The sequence below is a fragment of the Metopolophium dirhodum genome, chromosome 3 (genome assembly GCF_019925205.1).
Source record: "Metopolophium dirhodum isolate CAU chromosome 3, ASM1992520v1, whole genome shotgun sequence".
NCBI lineage: Eukaryota > Metazoa > Arthropoda > Insecta > Hemiptera > Aphididae > Metopolophium > Metopolophium dirhodum.
In genome coordinates, this window is record NC_083562.1 from 36,193,315 (window position 1) to 36,208,463 (window position 15,149).

The 15,149-nt window shown below is 26.4% G+C and overlaps 1 protein-coding gene across 1 annotated transcript; it reads left to right on the forward strand.

The window, feature by feature from the left end:
• The first annotated feature begins 251 nt into the window (after positions 1 to 251).
• LOC132941863 (uncharacterized) lies at positions 252 to 5,487 on the forward strand. Its single transcript, XM_061010079.1, has 13 exons — positions 252 to 441; positions 1,174 to 1,310; positions 1,498 to 1,554; positions 1,670 to 1,786; positions 1,920 to 2,033; positions 2,108 to 2,149; positions 2,213 to 2,302; positions 2,365 to 2,469; positions 2,529 to 2,630; positions 2,694 to 2,738; positions 4,116 to 4,363; positions 4,423 to 4,585; positions 5,208 to 5,487. Exons 5-13 carry the CDS (start codon positions 1,970 to 1,972, stop codon positions 5,342 to 5,344), a joined length of 996 nt encoding a protein of 331 aa, XP_060866062.1. The 5' UTR covers positions 252 to 441; positions 1,174 to 1,310; positions 1,498 to 1,554; positions 1,670 to 1,786; positions 1,920 to 1,969; the 3' UTR covers positions 5,345 to 5,487.
• The last annotated feature ends 9,662 nt before the right edge of the window (positions 5,488 to 15,149 follow it).

The following is a 15,149-nucleotide window of genomic DNA, read 5'->3' on the forward strand; positions in this document are numbered from 1 at the left end:
TTACTGATATTGTGACTTGTTAGATAGCAATAACATACATATTACATAATATTATAAGTTATTACGTAATCCGTATTATTATTTCTGATTCTCGATATTCATATTTCACATAACCCAACTCTCGTAGTCGTCTCATTGATCGTTCATTCGTTGTCAATTGGCTTGCAAATTGTTTACGTTGCGCGTCGTTTTCGAGCGTGTCCGTTGTATACCTACATAAAGCCAGACGATACCTGTATAAAATGGTCTGGTGTGTGGTGCATTTCACGTTGGACGATACTGTGGAAGTTGTTCCTGGGCCATGGTTTCGTAAAGAGGGAAATTGTGCGTGGCCGAAAACATCAAATATTAAAGACATAAAAAAAGCTATTGTTCTAAAAACACGACCAAATAAGCAAGATTTCTCTTTTTACGAAGCACGATGTTTGGCTAGTAATATCGGTAAGCATTATGGCAAACTATTTATTATTTGCTGTTTAACTATTTTGTATAATAGGTAGATACTTCAAATATATAGGTATAATATTATCCCTATCGGTAAATTTCAACTGACCAAACTCTTTATTTTATTAATGAAAAACTGATGTGGTGAGCTTTGCCCCTCTAATCTCAATAACAATCCAGAATAATTTACAAGTTAACCATTACAGAATAGGTACATCAGTTTTATTATTTATTATTTAATATAGGTACCTATATAATCATTGGCTGTATGAAGCATTGCAGTTTGCCCCAAAGTCTCTATTATGTGTGTGGTAGAAATTAGAAATTAGATAGCCAGTGTGGGATGGGAGACTGTCATACCTCCAGTATTATTATGACGGTTATATTGTAGTACTAAGCAACTTTTGTGCATAATATGTAGTGGTGAAACTGGCTTAGGCATACCTTAAGAGGAATAAAATAACCTTATTTTCATTATGTACCTAATTAAAGTTTATTTTCGTTATTATTATTGGGTACCTATACCTAATTAAATTAAATAATTTCGGGTCCATTCCTATCAAGTGCATTTTGATCTAAGCGCAGTACAGTCAAAATAAATGGTAGGTGGGTATATTGTATAATATTTAGTATCTTGGTATATATTGGGAAGGGCACTTATACTTAAGTCATTTGCTTGTGTGATGTATTAGGTATGTATTTATTTAATATAATTTTAAATATTTCTAGACAATTTTCAAATGGCCCAAAAAAAATGTAATGTTGCGAAATGTAAATCTGACCTTTCTTCAATGGAAGATGATAAGTTAAAAAAAAGAGAAAAATTAAAAAAAGGCAGTATAAAACTCGTTTAAGCTCGGAATCTGGTATGTTTTAATAACATAATATTTAGATTACATAGTTTTTCAGATATAAATGTTAGGTATAACAATTGTTTGCATACCGATACCTTATAGAATATAATGTTTTACTTATTTAGGTATTTCATTTTTATTTATTAATATTAATTTATAATTCCATCATAATTTGATCAAATACCTATTTTGTTTTTAGACAGTGAAAAATCTGATACAGATATGCACAAAAATGCCCTTCCATGGTATCATTCAGGTAAATTATTTATTTGTTTTTATTAAATGTTATTACGTTGAATTAAGTATCCACTTTTGTGTAAATCATTGTAAATCAATTAAAAATAATTAATACCAATTTAATACTTTGTTAGACGCAGAACCTCAACTTCAAAAAAAAAACCACCAAATACAAAACATAACATTTAATAGTATTGAAAGTCGACCCAATGGATAGTCTCCCTTAAAGAACTCCATTATTGATACAGCAGGTGAGAACTTAATATTAAGTAGATACCTATACCTATAGCTGCTTAGTAAAATACCTATTTATATTTACATCTGTAATAGCTATTACCTAATAGTACTTAGAACTAATTAATTTGATTTTATTATATCTTACAGCAGTAAAGATTCATTTGTCTAATATTCATTCAGAAAAAGAAACTATAATAATGAGCAATACAAGGACAAATTCTCCTTTAAAACTTTCAAATGAGAAGTTATCATTATTTTCTGGTAATTTGAGTTTTGTTATGAATTTGACATTTTTTTATAGTAATAGTTTATATGCCTATTTTGTTTCATAATAGAAAAAAAATCTCCATACAATCAAAGATCGTCTCCATCAAATAGTATGTATATAATTAATGTATTTCTACTATTTCATCGTATAATATAAAAATTTAATTTTTAAGGAATAAAAAGATGTTTATTTTCTGATATTGATAAACATAGTCACTTAAACTCTAACTCTGCTGATGAGGGCTCTACTAAAGTGTTATCTGGTTAGTAAACCATGTTAAAAATAATCAATAACTATTTTAACAGTTATATATTTTGTTGACAGTAAAAAGTTCAGAAAAAGGAAGTTTATCTACTGATATTTATGAACATTGTCACTCAAATTCTAATTCTCCTGATTTAAATAATGACTCTTCAAAAGTATTATCTAGTTAGTAAATTGTGTTAAAAATAACCAATAACTATTTTATAAGTTATATATTTTGTTAGCAGTAAAAAGTTCAGGAAAAATAAGTTTATACACTGATAATGATGAACATAATCATTCAAATTCTATTACTCTGAATCTTAAGGACACTCCCAAAGTATCTGGTTAGTTAATACTATTTATAAATAATTTATTTTAATTTTAATATTTACTAATTCTGTTAACAGTAAAAAAAATATCAAATACAAAATCTTCGACAATTTTTAAAAAAGGTAATTATGGTTTAATTAATGTTTTGATATTGTATTATTCAGAGTTTTGTTTTATACTATTTTTTTTGACTTATGCATGCAAAACTAACAAAATTCATTTGAAAGTATTTTAAATGTTTAAGCTATGCTATACATAATTTAATAATTTTACATATATAAACATGGTACTTTTTGGTTATTCCAACTGCAATTCAATGTCACAACCTACCGCAAGTCTTACTTCCGTTTTTTTATTACACATTACACATTACACACAATTTAACATTAATATTAGTTAAAATAATGTATATCAGTATAAATATAATTTAACTAATAATTTGTTTTAACCTTACATACAGTAGAATCAGTATTTAACATAACACTGTATAGGTGTTAACACTACTGGGTACCTAGTAATTTAATTTTGGGACCATGGCGTTTTCATTTATTTACACTTCTATGTAACAATTTTTTTTAAGTAATCGTCCAGTTTGCCAAATAGATACTTCACACTTTCTCTATAGACTCTGTAAAATACTGGACTAATTTGATAAATTTAGCTTTCAGAAAGTCTTAATAATCATTTTAAAGATAAAAAAGTAATAAGTTTAAAAATAAAAATACCAATACATATCCATATCCATTTATGAAAAAACTGTTATACTTGCATCATTTACAACAAAATAAATTGTATTTATATATTATATATAAAAAAAAATATAATTCATACCTTAATATTTATTTAATCAAGTACAATAACCATTCATGTTAGCTGGTTATATGTATAAAAGCCATGAGGCTTTTACCGATATCTGTATCAAGTGATTATTGTCATACATTATTATTTATCTTTGCACAGGGTAATTTTTTAAACATGCTCACGCCCATTTTTCCCCTTTATATAACATTTATTCAAATTTTGATTTTTAGAATTTTTAACTTTACCTAATAAGACTGTATTTTCAAATTCCCAATGTTTTTTGTACTATATTTAAGAAATGTCCTAGCTGTGACAATACAAACATCTATTTTTCAAATGAGAACCGCCCTTTTTACTGCAAATTATTTAGCTGGTAATTTTCTTGAAAACGTTGATGTATCTAAATCAAAATTTTAATTAGTAGTTTTGGAGTTATTAAAATGGTTGTACAAAGGTTTAATTATCCTTAAATATGATTTTACAAAAATAGAAGCTATAATAATGTGTAATATTGGATGTAGTATTCATTATACTACTATCATTTTTACAAATTATTAATTATATTGATAGATGAATATGGTAATAAGTAAATACTAAAATTTTCAAATCATCTAAGTCCCCTTAAATATAGAAAAATAGTATACTATTAAATTATATTCAATCCTTAATTTATTTTATTAATTTTGTGATTATTACAGACGATCAGTTTAAAGATATGGTTTTACATAACTTAATCATTTTAAAACACAGCATCAGAAATTTGGATGAAAAATTGGATTTGTTAATTGAAAAAAGTTCAAAAAGAAGTACAGAAAATTCAAATATAAATTATGATGATGATATTGACTACAGTAACCTATATTGTCTTTTCCCAATTGAAGATATAAGTACTCTTAATGATATCGAGGAACAATTGGTGTCGGATAAAAAATATCACAAATCATTGGTGAGTATTTTTCATACAAATGTTTTTATAGTCATTTTTATAATATATTTTTGTTGTAGACAAATAAACTAATTGGTCTTGGTGGCAAAACGGTACAAATATATATAAAAAGAGTTATGCAGCTTTTGTTCTCTGATGAACTTTTAAAATTATATTCATTCAATGGTCGAGGAAACAAAAAAAAATGTTTTTCTAACCTAGTGATTTCAAAACTAATATTTGGTAAGAGCTCTTCTTATAGTATAATAATTTGTATTGATATGATTTTTTTACCTTTATACCATAAAATTATTTAATATTTTGTATAATGACCTTGCATGCATATTTAATTAATCAGTTCAATATTCAATTTTTTTTTTTAGCCTCATGTAATAAAATAATAATTTTCATTTGGTACATTCATTAAATTAAATAATAATAATAAACTTTCACAAATCTATAATTTTATATTATATTTTCAGACTTAATTTATTATAATAAATAATTATTGACCGTTGCTTTTTTGGTATACATTTTTCAAACTATTTATCTTCCCTTATACGTAATTATAATTGAGTATAAGAAAAATATGTTGTATAATCCTATTGAAAGTTATTTTTTTTAAAGTTAATATACTTGATTAGTTTTATTATTTTGTAAACTTATTTAAGTCGCCAAATATAAATTTTCCTAGTATCTTTATTGTAGTAGGCCAATGCTCTTTTAATACATACTTAAGTATTGAAGACCTTAATAAAATAAATGTAAATACCTAATTAGAAATGAATCAACATTTATTCTTTTTATATATTATTATTCAAAAAAATGTCAAGTCATATCTTGTTTAATTGTTTTATATTTCTAGGTTCTATAAAATTGTTGAACAAATTCAACTATGATAATGCCAATGATGATGCTGAAAAATATATTAAAAATGCTCTTATTCAGGCTCCGTTCAACATCAAAAAAAAAATATCCAATACTGAAACTGCAAATGATTAATTTTTTATAGTTTTTGAAATGTACACATAAATATTTTTTTTTATTTTATAGTTCTTAAACATGCATAAGTCAATGCAAGGTACATGCATAGCAGTATACACTAATACATATTATAAAACTATATAAGATACCAATGTGTTCGTTTATTTGTTATTTTTACACTCTATAGTTCCTTATTTTTAACAATTTATGTATCTATCCAGGAATATTTCAAATTTGATGTTACTACAACTGCAGGGAATTTGTTAGATCTTATGTGAATCATTTCATGTATTATAAGATGTTTGTGAAGTTTACTGGTAGTACAAGAAAAAATGCAAATTCCAATTTCTAGAGTGTACTAATAATACATCCTATATTATATTCACCTCATCCTAGTAAATGTACATATAGATAAGTATTTGTTTAAGATTATATAAAGATTTGATTTGTGTTGATTAAGGTTTATGCAATAATTAAGAATGTAAGGTATTGTTTAATTAAAGATTTAATAAGCATTATATTTTGAATGCTAAATCAGTGTTAAATATTTAACACTTCTTTAATATTCGATTCGATTTCATTACACCTTTATACAGCGTTCAGTAAAGACTAATATGCTTCTAATTCCATCTAAAATCAATATTAAATAATGTTTAATATTAAGAAATGAATCTTTGATCAACTTTGATTCAATGTTGACATGCTATGTGGGAGCTGGAGATACGTTTCGCCAGCTATGTGGGAGCTGGAGATACGTTTCGCCAGCACCGCAACCCAGCCACTAAAAGGGAATTTCTAATATTTTTACATTGCCATCATTTAGCGTGAATTTGTACGACTATAGATTACCGAATAACTAATGTTAAGTGTGAATTAAGCAATACAACCTTACATTAGTTGTTTAGTTAGCAGCACTATCGTGGGGGATACAATGAAAAAGGGGCTTCCGTCAATTTCCAACAAATTCATGATAAACTTGTGCTGAAATTATGTCAGTCTAAAAATATAAAAATTCCCTTTTCGTGGCTGGACAACGGTGCTGGTGATGCGTATCACCCACGTTGGTTTTTGAAATTCCTGTGACACGTGTGGTGCAAATTGTGAAATTGGTCATGCAATTTCTTACTAATTGTGCAGTATACTGATTATTGATCAAATAAATCATCAGTTTTTTTTTTTATTGACGATGCTGGCGCAATGCAATTGTTTTTGTCCTTAATGTAATTATACCAGTTACATTGAACGGATAAAAAAAAGTTTATTATTGACACTATTAGGTACTAAATGTGCATATAGGTTCTTGCTTACATAAAAAAATTTAATATTACATATTATAGTATAATAATATGCATAAATTTAAATTTAAATAAGACAAGATGTTTTGTGTAACTTTACGTTATTTATCCGGTAACATACACTACGCATTATTTTATTTACAATTACAACTCAATCAATGAGTAATACCTATTTAACTATAAAATATTAAAATGTATTTAGACATAATGATAGAAAAAAATGATTGCATGCATATCATCAGCTATGTTTAAATAAATGCCGTTCGTATATTATATTATATAATTATATAACATGCTACTAGATATTTTTCCTCTGCAAGGGGAATTGAGGATTATCCTATAGGTTGGTTTTTGAATATAGTGCAGTGGAAAGATATCTAGTAGCATGCTACATTTTGTTAGGAATTTAGTTAAACATTTTTTTTCACTGTTGATTTGCGTTTCTATAGCCATCAAAAAATCGTTACGAAAGTCGGTAAGAAAAAAACAGTTGTACCTACCCAGCCCAAAAACCTATGTTAAAACAAATCTGTCTAAAATGTCAATTAATTATAATTCAAATATTGAAATATTATATCATTAATATAGATGGATTTCGTGTCACGTATTTGACGTACGCGTATGTATGTCCAGTGTCTATATACTGGAGAGAAATTTAAAAGTTTTAGCCGAAAAATGTCTTATAATCGCATGATCTGGGATAGCAGACACAATCACCCAAGGAGGAACACAACAAAGTGTCGAAAACGATGACACCACGCTAGTCTATTATTAAAGCCTCGCCGCCGACCGTGAAATAATTATGACCCCGCAATAATATAAGACTCTAACATATTAATTATCTGACAACAGACTGTATTTGTGGATTATAATAATATACTCATTACAATATTTGTAAGTACACACAGTCCTACAACAGCAGTAATACTGTGCAATTATAATATATAGTTATACAATGTAAACATACAACGATATTACTGTATTAGATATTAATTAATAACCGTGATAAACTGACCAACAGTAGGTTTATTATATATTTATTATTTATATTAAATTATTATAATATAATATTTTTACTTTATTAAATCATTATCATTGTGTTATGCACAATGTATGGGTGTTTATTAGTTAATTAATACTGTTTAAACAACTAAATAATACAATTTATTAACTTGGTGGAACCATAACTTTTGTGCGTTCCACTGCCAGGACATTATACAATAGGCACGCAGATAAAGAAGTTAGATATAAGACAATGATGCGTTTGAATATTTATTCATTGGTGGAAACATAAAATAAATTTAATTTTGTACACATAAAGATCTGATTTTATCGACTTTACGTTTTTAATATCTGCGTAGTACGTAGGTATACACAACACAATAATAATATTGTTAGAACTAAAATGATTGATGTGAGCTGCTTTTCTTGATATTACATCATTTCCCGGTTATATTACAATTTGTTTTTAATGGAACCGGTTCAGACAACCCTACCCATGTCTTGTCGTGCTTGTACCCGGTCTACTTCAAATATGATTATGACGTAGGTAGGTATATTTCAGTTAACATATTTAATATTATGTTAGACGCTATACCTACCTAATATTGTAAAATAATGGAATGTTTTGTGCAAAATCATCTGTTTTTAGGAGATAATTTCGAAAATTTTAAAAATGTTATTTAAAAACTACAAGAAGATGATGTCAAAAGCATTAAAAACTGTAAACAAATTCAAATAAAATTAACAATTTATAAACTTATATTAAAACAATTTTTTCAATTATAGTTAAAAGTATTAAAAAGCTTGAGATATCAAGTTTGCTAATTCATAGATGCTTTAGACATTGTTGAATAATAGTTACAAATTATATTAATAATTTTTATGAAAAAGAAAATAGCGTAATAATTTAAAATAAATGTTCTGAAATTATTAATGAAAATAAAGGCTTTCTTAAATACACCAAGATGAGAATGTTAACTTAAAAGGTTTTTTCTATCCAACATATTCCCCCTCGAAATGTTTTCGAGTTTTAAACTTTTAAATAGACACCCCTTACAAGCGTTGATGTAATGATGTGGAACGAAGTTTTTCTGAGTACCTACAAACACATTGTTTCAAACCGTCGTTATAATTTAACCGAGATCGATATTTAAAATATTATAGTTACTTATTGATATAATCATTTTTCATAATTAATATTTTGATTTTATAACTTTACAATAAATAAGTAACTGTAATAAACTAATATTCAAAAATTACTTTACGTGCATATTTAAAAATTTTAAATGCATATAAATTCGTTTTTTAGTAATAATCATTTACAACTAACACATAGATACCGGGTGGCTATGACTAGATTAGAAATTGCCTAAATGTTGCCCCTTAAATAATAGCCATAGCAAGGCCCCTTATTAAGAAGATGCGGAAGATAATTTGAAAATTATAGTAATTATAGTTATTAACTATTTAATTCATACATATTCTATAATTTAATAGAAATAAGAATTTGAATAAATGCATTATTAATGAATAAACGGGGTGAGCATGCTTGGTGGATTTGTCTGTTTATAATATTATCTAACCAATAGGTACCGCAATAATTTGCATTGAAAAAAACGAGTTAAAACATCAACACAAATAATGTGTAATAGGAAATACCATAATACCTATTACCATAATAATTGTTGAGAGTTCCAGACACATCTACAGCTACACACGAATTAATGGCATAACGATAAGTTGTTGACCATGGAGAATACCGGTTACTGGTCAGTAAACGTTGGTTTTTCAAAATGATATTAACTTACTAAAGCAGTGACGTAGAGTTCAACAAATGTTATCGAACAATATAGGTACTTACGACACGTGTATTTAAACGTCAGAGCTCTTTTCAGGCATCTTTTCATGTCTAAGATAAAATATTTTATTAGAAGATTCCCCATAAGATTTTCTATCTATTACAAAAAAACAGTACATTAATTATTTGTGAGCGTTTAAACTTTTAATTTTTACGATATATTTTTATGTATTCAATAATATAAGTGGTAAATTAGCAAATTCCCATAAATCGATTTTTGATATTTTATTGTATTTCCAAAACGAATAATCGTAGACTGTTGAAATGTTCACAAAATATATTTAATACTAGCATTTTCCAAACATGGTAACATATTCTCTATTTTGACTCTTTTTGAACTATTTATAACTGTGATAATTTTTTCAAATGTCAAAAATTATTTTTCAGTTAGAAATACTAACACTTTTCTTTTCATAGTTAACATTAGATATTGTATTAGAAGTTTCCCAACAAGTTTATCTGCCTCTATCAAAAAAAATATCACTGGAAAATTACGATATTTATAGCGATGAGATATTTTTAATTTTTTTTTAGATTCTGAGCGAAACGATGAATTGATTTTTACAATGATGTGTGTTTTTTTTGTGTCTAGGTACACAATAAGTAGTCGAAATAAAGCTTCGATTTTCAACTTCAGTATCTTGTTCGAGAGGGAAATGAATCTTAGTGGTGCGTTCGGAGAGTCAAAATTTAAAATTCCCAGTAGTTTTCAAAAACGACAGAAAAACAAAAAAAAAATTAAAGAAAAATAGGAAATTTACGCGAAATCGGTTTTTGACAAAATCGATTTTGGTTTTTGGTGTAACTCAAAAACAAATGACCATCAATACATGCAATTTTCACTGAATGTTTATATTAGCATTTTCTATACACCATCAATATTTCGACTTATTTTGAGCTGTTTATAGCATTTTCACTATTTCAGTTTCCAATTTTTTTTGCTTTTTTTTCTATAAATGTCAATAAAATTATTTGTTGGGTCAAAAAGCTTTACATTTAATAGAAGGCTCAAATCTTGACAAAATACATAAAAATCACGAAAATATGCAAATTATTTTAAGTTAGAAATTCATAAAAATTGTCTTTATAAATCTTAGATATGAAAATTTAATACAAGATTCCTCATAAGTAAAGACCGGATTTATATTCTTTTAAAATACCTAAAATATGATGCTAATATTCTCTAAAAAACCATCAAATATTCTCATTATATTCTATTAAAAATTTAAAAAATATTCTAAAATATGCAAAATATGCAAAAATATGCAAAAATAATCAATAAACATCATTATTTATATATAAATATGCATTTTAAAATTTTTATTTTCAATATTATTTTAATAGTGAGGTATTAATTAGGTATTAAAAGTTGCTTATTCTTATGGAATTCTATTGCAATTTAGTAAGAGTTGGAAATGATAAAAAAAAAAAAAATTGTAAATGTTCAAAAAATTTTTTCTGGGTACCGTAATTTCAAAATAAATACAAATTTTTTCTCACAATATAAATACACTAAATGGGTTAAATATTCTCTAACCCATGAAATATTCTCAAATATGCAAAAAAAAACTTTTTTCTACGCATTCGGAATCAAACAAATAGTCCACATTTTTTACTCTCACAAGACTGCATAGACCCAGTAACAATATGTAAAAACATATAAATCCGGGCTTTACTCATAAGTTTGTCTATCTATATCAAAAATAAATGTCTACCAGAAAATCAAATTAAAATTTTATAACATTAATAATTTTTATATTTATTTTAACGTTTGAAGTTCAAATTTTTACAACATTCGATATTGACTTGATTTCTCATACAGCGATTTGCTTATTTTGTTGTAATTCAAAAACGAATAACCGTTAACACTTGAAATGTATATCATATGTTTATTTTATCAATTCTTATACTTGATAAAATTTTCAAAATATTTTAATTCGTTTTAAGCTGTTTACGGCCATTTTTAATTTTTTTAGTTTTTTTTTTATATAAAATGTTATTTGTTGAGTCAAAAAGCATGGTATTTAATACAAGGCTTCTGATATATTGTTTCAACAGTAGTTAAAAAATATTAAAATACATATGCAACATTTTTTATAAAAAGCATTTACACTTCAAATTTTGTTCAAATTTCAAATTTAAATTTTTAAAAAGGTTAGTTAAGTGGATGTCGCAATGCTGTACAGTAGGTTACAAGTGGGTCACTGTATTGGATGGTGTTAAATTTGAATTCAATGATATAATATCATTGTATAAGAAAAACAATTCTGAGTGAAAACGGTCAGTCAGCCTATGATATTACTAAGTATATTTGATGATATTATTGTGAATAAAGTAGTTTATATATTTACTTATTTACGTGGAACCTTGTTTTAAATTCAATCCTCGGCTACAAAAGTTGAACATTTTATAAATTTTTAACTACAAAATAATTAATAAATTATAAATTTGATAAATGTTGTTAAAATTTGAACTTTAAATGCTTATAAAAAAAAGCCTTATATTAAATTTTCACGCTTTTTTACCCAACAAATAAAATTTTATTGATATTTATAGAAAATATAAAATTATAGAAAAAAAAACTAAAAAAATTGAAAATTAACAATGTCCGTAAAAAGCTCAAATAGAGTCAAAATATTTTCAAAATTGTATGGTGTATAGAAAATGCTAATATAAACATTCAGTGAAATTTTCAAGTATCTACAGTCATTCGTTTTTTAATTACAATAAAATAAGAAAATTGTTACATGAGAAATCAAGTGAATATAAAATGTTGTAAAAATATAAATTTCAGACGCTCATAAAAATTTAATTTAAGTTTCTTGTAGACATTTTTTTTTTTGATAAAAGGAGACAAACTTATGAGTAATCTTATATTACATTTTCAAATCTTAGATTTAAAAAGAAAAATTTTTTTGAATTCTCAACTCAAAATAATTTGCTAATTTTCGTGATTTTTCCGTATTTTGTCAAAATTTGAACTTTAAATGCTTATAAATAAAAACTGTGACAAAGAATTTTTAATTTTTTTTCATCTGTCTTTGAAACAATAGCCTAGAAGCCTTCTATTAAATACTCACGCTTTTTTACCCAACAAATAGAATTTTATTGATATTTATAGAAAAAAAAACTACAAAAAATGGAAATTGACAATGTCCGTAACAGCTCAAATAGAGTCAAAATATTTTTCGCGTCGCTTTTGAAAACTACTGGGAAATTTTTACTTTTGACCCATTGACCCCCTAAAGTACCAACTAGATTCACTTTCCTATCAGAAAAGTTACTGTTGAAGAAAATCCAAGCACTTTTACTGTCTTAAAAGGTGATGACAGACACAAAATAAAAAAAAATAAAAAAAAACACACATCATTGTAAAATCAATACATTCATCGCTTCGCTCAGAATCTAAAATTGGTTTTTATCATAATTCATAAAAATCTCTCATTTAAACCATTGTGGTCTGTAATTTGTATTATGTAAGTAGGGAACATGTTATTATATGTATAAATGCATATGCATGCATACATGAAAATAAATAATTACATACTAAAGTTTTAAATCTACTTATTCGAGTAGATTCGTGGATTAATCTGTGTAGACGTAAAATACTCAAAATTTCAATCTTCAAAAGGTTAAAGTAATAACCTTGGAACTAAGTCTGATCAACAAATTCCGATTGCACCATTGTACTTAACTCGTTGAAGTCGTTTGGGAGCTAAACTGAATTTTCTATGTAGATTCGTGGAATAATCTGCGTATGCGTAATATACGAAAAATCCCGGACTTCAAAGTGTTATAACCTTGGAGCTAAGTCCGTCTGGCAAATTCTGATTGTACATTGTGCTTAACTCGTTGAAATACACGCATTATAGGTTTCCGAAAGAAATTCCCAAAAATCGAGCTAAACTGCTTTGTTTTAATATATTTGTGCAATATCCAATTTACAACTTAGTGTTTATTACGAATTTATTAATATATCTTAGTTACGGCTACTATAGGGGATTTGGGTTTTTATTTGTTGTTTCTATAAAATATACTGTATTAGTACCAATAAATAATAAGTAGCTGATAAGTATACGGTTCTTCAATTAAATAAAAAGTTATGGTGGCCAGGGGGATATGACACCCAAATCCCCCTCCTCCCGTAATTACCCCACTGTGTGACACTAATAATAATTTACGACTAACACAAAGATCACTAGCAGTGACAACGAGTTTAGAAATTGCCTACATTTTGCCCTTTAAACAATAGCCACTATAATTAGAGTCGCCTATAATATTTATATACAAAATTCAAACGGAAAAGCGGAGAATTATAAAAATATAAAGTGAGTGATAGTATTTTATTGTGGCCTAGGGTTCTATTTTAGAACTTGATATAATTTACACTTTTTTGACTATTTTTTTGTTAATTTAGCAAAAAAGGATTATCGTTCGAATTTTCAATCTAATTATTGACCTATTAGTTCTATTTACCAAACTAACAGCATATTAGAACAAATTATCCATTTTTTCTTATTATACCAAGAGTAGACTGTTTAAAAATATATTGAATCGTTTTTACCATTTACCCACAAAAAAAAATATATATTTTTAAATAATTGTAATAATATTGATTATTTTATAACACGTTAAATACCTTCGTAACAGGTATTAAAAAATGATTTCACGGTCATGACTCACAGCAGACTACAGTAACAATGTTATACCAGAAAGAACGAAAATCAAGTTTACATGTCACAAAATGTGTGTTATTTAGTTGTTATTGAATAACAGCTTTAATTCATCGTTGAATAATTATTTATTTTTTTTTTCTATTGAGCTCGAGCCACTAAGGCTCTAAGCCACTAAAGCCACTAAGCCACTAACTAAGGCCATTAGCTATTTTTGTTTTTTGTTTGTAGGTTTTTTTGTTGGTAGGGGGAGGAACACGTTTGTGAATCGATGAATAATAATATATATATTATGTTACAGTTCAAACCCGAAATCCGCCAAAACTAATTTCCACAAATCCCTTAAGTCACTTCTGGTCTTAATTAAATCATTATAGTTTTAACCTACGTATATTTTAGCCACAACTAGTGGTCTAGATCTAACTAAACAAAAATTAGTTAAAACTAGTTTTCACGGTATGATGGCCTTAGTATTTCTAGTTTTACCATAAGTTATAAGCACTTAAAAAACAAATTGAACGATTATAATAAAATATCAAGTTTTCTGTTTTTTTTTTTGCGAGCTCGTCAATTATTTCATCAACCTGTAAGTTAATGTGCCTATTTATGGACATGGCAGCTAATCCATTTAGTCTTGCCTGAAAAAAAATAGTTTCTTTCTTGTAAACTGGCAGACAATTAAAACTAGAGTACATACTTCTGACATACAATCACGTAGGTAAGTAAGTGTTTATACGTTTTAGACTAGAAAATGAACGTTTCGGAGTAACTGTCAATTCAGAAAGTGTACACGCAATATTATAAAAAAAAAAATTAATATTTGGATATAATTCCTTATAGCAGACTTAAAAACGCATCCAAAGATGTCTTAAAGTTTAAATTATTTAATGACATTTTTTTTCTCCACTTGAGAATTCATAAAAATTTTTCTTTTTAAATCTAAGATTTGAAAATGTAATATAAGATTACTCATAAGTTTGTCTACTTTTATCAAA